Source organism: Melopsittacus undulatus, chromosome 4 (genome assembly GCF_012275295.1).
Source record: "Melopsittacus undulatus isolate bMelUnd1 chromosome 4, bMelUnd1.mat.Z, whole genome shotgun sequence".
In the NCBI taxonomy this organism is placed as follows: Eukaryota; Metazoa; Chordata; class Aves; order Psittaciformes; family Psittaculidae; genus Melopsittacus; species Melopsittacus undulatus.
The window spans coordinates 36490199-36497706 of record NC_047530.1 but is presented as its reverse complement, the minus strand read 5'-3'; the positions used below and the strand labels follow the sequence as shown (position 1 = coordinate 36497706).

Genomic DNA, 7508 nt, shown 5'->3' with positions numbered 1-7508 from the left:
TGGCAGAGCAAGGACATCTTCCTAGCTGGCTGAAAAGTAGTATTGGATCTGTGCCACAGGAACTGTAGTATTTGTATGCTGTAACTTGTGTAATCAGTCCTTCCAGTGCATATAATGGGTCAGCAAATGTTACTGAACACGGGCTCATAAGAGGGTGCTTCCCTGGAGAGAGCTGCCCTGATGCCAAATACACGTCCAACACAGGTGTGTGTTTGAGGGAAGATGACTTTTAAAAACACCTTCTTGCTCAGTCACTGCAAACAGATCCGAGTCAAGCAGGAGTAAAGAGAAAGCAGAGATGTTTTATTGCTCGTCAGAGTTTCTCCCCGAGCTATTTTGGCAGAGGGGATGAACACTCACTAATAACTTCTTCAAGGTCTAATTAGCTGTACACGAGTAGTAAGGGCTCTTCTGGGAAGGGCTCTCGGGGCCTCGCCAGCTTAGTCGGTGTGGTTGCGCCTCCCTGTTCAGGACAGCAGCAGCCTGCAGGCAGCGCTGTTTAGTGCTTTGGTGCGGGTCAGCAGCAAAGTGTGGACTGATTGCACTTCTGGGGATGGGGTATGAATGCGGTTGGAAATGTAAAAGGATAGCCCCGAGGAATCGTTCCCGAAGGAGACAGTTACGGGTGGGATTTTTGCATGCACCACAGAAAAGCGGATAGGGGGAAGGAAGGATGTATGCTTTTAAAGAGGAAGCTGAGTCAGCAGTAGGTGCGTGCCTACCCTCGTTGCTTCCTCGGGTCATTAGTGGGAAATAGTGAAGCAAGAGCCCACCCAAGGCAGAGGGTCACTGTGGGGGCAGTGGCTCTCCCTTATCCCCCAGCCCCCCAGGCAGACACACTTTGTCAGTGGAAATCTCCCTGTTACAGGCACCCATTAGTCTTTGTTTGAAAACCAGCTGCTGCATCTTGGGCACTGCTAGAATGTAAATGAAATTATAACCATACCCTGCACAGCACAATGAGTCAAACCCTCATTTCTTAAGAACTCACACCCTATTTCCATTACGCTTCAGGCTCTAGAGTAACTCCAGCATTCCCCATGTCCCAGCATTCTTTGTACCAGTGCTCCTATGACTTAGATGGAGAGAAGGCCATTTGAGTGTCCCCTTCCTTCTTTGCCAGGCTGCTGTTTTCCAAGGTCCTCATGGGAGTGTCAGGCTGTGATTCAGCTCACCCTGCTATGACGGGGGTCACATGCATCAGGGATATGTCCTATGGGCAGGGACACCCTCCACTGGACCAGGTTGCTCAAGGCCTCACCTGACAATGCAATGCCAGTCATGACAAAAAAAGCCAGTGTAAAACAGAGCTCTGCAGTTCCTGCTTCCTTGTACTTTTGTGGCAAACACTAGAGTGAAAATATTGCTCCAAATACTGAGTCCAGTCCAGTTCAACATAATTATTGATCAGGATGTGGAGTCTCCCTCCTTGGAGATACTCAGAAGTCATCTGGATGTGGTCCTGGGTGAGCTGCTCTTGATGGCACTTCTTGAGCAGGGTGTTGGACTAGCTGACCTCCAAAGGTCCCTTCCAACCTCAGCCACCCCATCACCCTGCTTTGGGACATCGCTTTGCCCTCAGACCCTCACCTGCCGCTTTACTAATGCCCACGAACTTGTATGTTAGCAGAAACACACAAGAAGCAAGAAACTGCTCCCCCAGGGTTTCGTTCCAGCAGGATGTCTTCGCTAAACCTGTATCTGTGTCCCCTAATTGTTTACCTATGACCAAAAAAATTTACTAACCCCTTCTCTGTGCTAAGCCACCATTTCCTTTTCCAGCAGCATCAGTTTTGCCTACCCAATGCATTACTTAAGCTCTGAGGTAGTTACTGCCTTCAGGAACAGCTCCATCCTGTCCTTCATGATGCCACCTGTAGCACTGCTCAGATGAAAGACATTTGAGTCTTTCACCTGTAGGCTTTGGGATATGTCTTCATCAGCCTCCATCCCCTCCTTTCTGATCCCCTCAACAAGGAGCAGACTGACCCTGAGGCACTGGGGTTAGGTTTAAACCAGACCACTGGTTACAGGGGGCTGCTCAGCATCCTCAGGGATGCAGCAGGAGTAAGCCCTTTAGCTGTGGTGTGATTGTTTTCACAATGAAAGGTAAGAAATTCACAGGGTAATGCTTCAGAGCAGAAGTTTTCAGAGGTCCCTATAGATACAAAGGATTAACTCTTTATTTAAAAATGGATCCAGTAAATTTTGGTTTGGGGGTTGTAAAATATACAAACCTCAAGAAATGAACACAGGCATCACTGCCTTCCCAGAGCCCTCCTGCCATACCTCTTCACAGCCTTTCCCCCTCACCACTACTTCTGCCATGACAAGAGAACCCATAACACACAATGTTCTGTCATGCTCCATCAGGTTGAAAAGTCCTAGCCACAGGGAAAAGAAATCTCCTTAGGTTTATACCCCTACCACAATGGGTTTGCAGACCTCGGGCTCAGCTCCTCACCAGCTTATGTTAAAACCCACAGGGACTGAGAGGTCCCAAATAATGTGCTCCTCTTTCACAAAGGGCAGGTTGTGGGGCCAAGGTGTTTGGGGCAATTTTGCCAGCAGAAGCATGGTGTAGGAGGACACAGATGGAGTTTAACATGATGCTCTCCTCTCAGGTGATGGGCTGATGGGGGCTGGTTGTGCACCATGCTCTTCTCCAGCACCACAGATAGTGCTGCTGGTGAGTGGTCCCTCCTGGGCTGCTTCCAACAGCACACACTCACCTGCTTGGCTGCAGAATGCAGCTGCATGGGGGGGCTCTTGCCAAACAGCACAAGGGAGGCAGGGGGAGTGGTGGTCATGCTGGCTACAAAAAAAACACCACTGTTTTGACATCTCCCAGACAGGGTCAGCTATCCCCACGGGGTGCTTGAAATGCTGGAATTCACCAGCTGTTTTCTTTGGACACCGGCGTGCTATATCTGGACAGAAACCAAGGCATGCTGTTGGACTGAGCACATCCACCAGCCTGCTGTGCCAAGAAAACTTTGCCCACTATAAAACCTCTGCCTACTTCATAAACAGAAAGGCTGTTTGCCCTGACCTGTGGCCCTCTGGAGAAGAAAAGGAAGGCAGCTGGCCTAGGGGCAGGGGCAGAGCTGCTTTAGGGTAATTTCCCAGGCTCCAGCCTGATGGCTTCACCTCTGTCCCTCTCCTCCAAGGTCTCTGGGAAGACCCTACCAGTTTTGAGCACAGGAATAAAACACACAGCATAAAATCCCAGCACCTGAGGCAAGTGATACTGCTCATCCAAGGAGCTGTCTGTCAGGCCAGAGAGAAAACACTCAGAATAACAGAGCACTCATTAAGTGCTTAGCACACGGTGGCTGCACACAGAACCCAGGGCTGCTGTGTGTCACAGAGGCTCAGCTGCAGAGCAGTTCCTGGGAGCATCTGACAGCCTTGAACCCTTCCGGGATGTCGCTGTCCAGTTTGGAAATGATTTTGTAAATGGGTTTCTTCCAGGAGGGGTCGGCATCCTTGCCTGCCTTGACGGCACTGAAGAACTCCTGCAGCGTCAGGCTGGCCACCTCCAGAAACCGCCCTGGCACCTGCAGCGAGATGGGCATCACCCACGGCACTGTGGGTCCCTCTTGGCCAGCAAGCCCCACTGCCCTGCCACCCCTTACCCCAGCTCCCATCCTCACCTCAAAGTCATTCCCCTTGTTATAGTGCATGTTGAGGGTGCGAAAAAGCTCTGAGTCCCGGGACACCCGGAGGCTGCCAGCATCCACAGCTCCCTCCAGCAGTGCCTGCCGGGCAGACTTCTCCACCTGGATGTAGTAAAACTCACGGAAGTTGCTGAACCACTTGATGAGTTGGGAGGTGATGCAGCGGCTGAACTGCCGGGGGAAGAGCCAGAGGACAGGTATCAATCCAGCTTGGAGCCTCCTGACCCATGAGTGGCCATAAGCCCAGCCACGCACCAGTGGCCTGGCCCTAAACCCAGCCCTGCCGCAGGGGCTGGTGACATGGGGGTATCTACAGTGCCACTCCCCACTGAGATCCACATCCATCTTACCTGCACATCGAGGAAGTAGGTCTTCAGCAGAGTGGAGCTGGGATAGCGGGTGAAGAAAAACATCAGCTTGGCCTTCTTCAGGTGGCCAGGGGTCAGTGCCTCCTGCATCTGCCTCGGGGTCAAGGAAAGCCTGCATGCAGCAGCCCGACTATCTCAGCACGTCCCTGAGCACACACATGCCTTGCGTCCATGATTATCCCTCCCCAGGGCCTGGCAGCAGGATGAAAGGGGTTCATCCCTGGATGGGCAGCCACTAGCTTTTCCCTTTACCCCCCCTGGGGAAGCTGCCACTCCTGACAGCTTTTCCCAGGCTGGTGGGAGAAGATATTTTCATGAGACTCCTGGCATAAAATTACAAGACCACCAGGATGACCCAAGAGCAGGCTTGGGATTGCCTGACTCAGCTATGCTACAGCATCCAAGCAGCCCTGAGGAGCAGCAATGTCCCTTCATGGCTCAGGACCCCTTTCCTGCCCACCCCATTTTAGCCTCCTGTGGCACAGCAGGGACCCTGGTCCTGGGGAGTCCAGCCAGGGTTGTGCTGAGCTCTGGGTCTGGAGGACAAGGGGAGCATGCTCAGGCCCAGGGACCTCTCCAGCTGCCCCCAAAGGATATATGTGTGGAGATGAAGGGTGCCCTGTCCACCACAGCCTGCAGCTCTCCACAGCCATCCCTGCCAGCCGGCAGCAGTGCCAGGCCCTCCATGCCAGCAGGGCTCAGGGGCTGCTGCTGTCTCATGACCGATGACCTCAGTTTGACGGTTCCCCAGTGCAAGTTGAGGGGCTCCAGAGGACCCCTCTCCAGAGAAGAAGGGATCCCATGAGAGCCACTGCTCCAGAGGCCATGTTGGCCATAGCCCAGCAGCTGGCTCAGCAGCTGGCTGTCCTGGATGGGGGCAGCCAAGCCCAGTGGATAGCACATGCTGGGAGCCTGAGAGTTTTTTCTCACCTGTTTTGAACTGAAGGAGCCAGCATGAGAGCCTGGGCTCTTCGCTGGAGCTCCTGACGGGGCCTCAGCCTCGGGTGAACCCAGCGTGCCTGGTGTGTTCCTGGGAGATGGCTTAGCAAGTGGCTTTCTGCATCTCGTAGCAGCAAAATGCTCTCTCCTGGCATCTGGCCCTGGCACTGGGAGTCTGCGGTGCTGCTGCAGGAAGTGGCTGGCTGCCTTTGGCCAGGCAGTCTGCAAAACAGAGTCCACCACCCGTGACATCGCCTCAGCCAGTTCATGCTTCAGTGTCTGTGATAGAGCCCTTGCTGCAGAGGGCAGGCCACCTGTGTCACCTCTGTCCTCATCCTTCTCTGGCCCCTGCACCTCCAGGATGCTCCTCCAAAGAGGTGCTTTGCATGGGTCACTGGTGGCAGTGGCTCTGTCCTTGTCCAGTCTGTCTCCAGGATTTCCAGGCAATGGGTGCACTTTCTTGGAACCTCCCTGGGTTTGGGCAGTGTCTGCAGAGTCACAGACCTGGGAGAACTTTTCCTGAAGCCTTCTCAGCTGCTGCTCCAAGAAGCAGAGCTGCTCCTTCAGCTGCTGGCAGCCCTCGGCATGGGGGCTGTCCCCCAAGGGAGCTACTCGCTTGGCTGCCCCTGAACCCTGCTGGGGCACCCTCGGCTTCCTCTTGCTCTCCCAGGGCACCTCACTACCCCTCTCCCTCTCCTGCCAAAAAGCTGCCTCCAGACTTGTGCTAAATGCCTGAGGGGTTGGTGGGAGGCTTATGCCTTGGATGATGCTCTCCACCCTGGCCCGCTTGGCCTGTAGGTGCTGGTCAGAGATCTGGTCCCATAGGTGCTGGTCTGAGAGCTGGTCCCTGTCACCAGCACAGGGCATGGGAGCTGGGGCACAGGTCCTGGGGAAAGACAGGGCTTGTGCTCCTTCCCCAGGAGATGCACCACACTCGTATTCCTGAGGCAGGGTCACTCCCTGCGAGGAGGGGAAAAGGATGGTGGGATCCAGTCTCCTGCCAACCATTGAGTGGCTGAGAAGCTGCGATATTAGGGGTGTGCTGGGGGAAGGCAAGAGAGGGTCACTCTGGAAGCAGGGCTCCAACTTCAGCCGTTGGCTGTGCCCTGAAGTGGCACAGTCTCTCTGTCGCTCAGGGCCAGTCCTGCCATCCATCTTCTCTTCTTCCTGCCAGGACACCAGAGAGCTGATCCTCGGCTAGTTGAGGATCATTTCCGGTGATAGGCAGTTTCCCCAGGTGTCTGATGTTTCAGCCCGCTAGCAGCAAGGAGCTGGAGAAAGAGCAAGAAACATCAGTGGGCAGGACCTTACACCACAGCTGTTTATGCACATAGCCAGAGATTTTTCCTCACAGATTTCCAGGGCATCCCTGCTCCCCTACAAAGCCTATTTCACCAGGCAGTGCAAAACCCACAAGCAAGCTGTTGGGTGACACAATGGCAGCAACAGCTTGGACACTGTCACAGCTCCCACCTACCAGCCAGGCAATCCTGGTGCCTGGAGTACCCTTCACATGGTTTGTGCCCTGGATGTACCCAGCAGCGCAGACTGCCCATGCTGCCAGCTGCACCCACACGGGAGGCACCTGAGGGAACTCCCTTGTGGGCTGTGGACTCAGGTACAAGGGTGGTGAGCACCCAATGGAGCCCTCTGCCACGCACACCTGGACAAAGGTAGCTTTGGGTGCTCCTTATGCTGGGCAGCAGCAACACCCCTGGTGAGGCATTCATGGCACACAGCAGCTGGGCCAGGGTATGGCTGCTGCCTGCTTCTGCTGGCACCCAGCACCCACCACCAGGGCCGCAAGGGCACGGTGATGAGCTATGGGTCCAGGGCAGCATTAACAGGCTAATGGAAAGGGGCACAGCAAGGATTAAAATGGGATGTGACCTGCTGCAAGCAGGACACACCGGGATGTTCAGGCTAATAGAGCACGGGGCTCCTAGGCACTGGGCAAAACAAATACAAAGAATATAATAAACCTGAATAAAAGGGATAGGGATTACTGAAGAAGAGAAAAAAACTACTGAGCCAGCATCCCTGGGCTTAAAATTGTCACGCTGGCCCCAGGCAGGGATCCACCCCCTCCGCTTGTTGGATCACTCAAACAGCTTTACACAAGAAGGTACAAAAACTCATATCCTAAGCAATTACAGAATAACCATCCCTGTGGGATGCTTCTTACTCACCCACATTAATTAGCAGGAGCTTTGCATCCCTGAAGCAGGGCAGTTTGTGTCCTTTCCAGACAACTTGAAAGTGTCTGAGATTCTTTTGCTATACCCAGAAACATTTGAACATTTTCAACACCATCAGTCTCCTATCCCCGTGATTTTCTGCTTCATGGCAGGTGACCCAGGGAAATGAGCAGTGTAGGAAATAAGTTTCTTCTCACTGTTTTTTAGCAGGTTGCCATTCTTTGAACAGCCCAGTATTCCAGGCAGGCATCGGAGAGAGCTTCGCCTTTTGCAGAGCTCTAGTCTTGACAAACCAAGTGTTTTCTGGGTTGTCCTACACCACC

At 53.7% G+C, this 7508-nt stretch overlaps 1 protein-coding gene across 1 annotated transcript; it reads right to left on the bottom strand.

The window, feature by feature from the left end:
- Window positions 1-2237: 2237 nt before the first annotated feature.
- Window positions 2238-6543, bottom strand: PROX2 (prospero homeobox 2). Its single transcript, XM_031048800.2, has 5 exons — window positions 6523-6543; window positions 4712-6184; window positions 4031-4138; window positions 3657-3851; window positions 2238-3560 (listed from the first exon to the last, which is right to left on the bottom strand). The coding sequence occupies exons 1-5, from the start codon at window positions 6541-6543 to the stop codon at window positions 3375-3377; spliced, it is 1983 nt and encodes a 660-aa protein (XP_030904660.2). The 3' UTR covers window positions 2238-3374.
- Window positions 6544-7508: the final 965 nt, after the last annotated feature.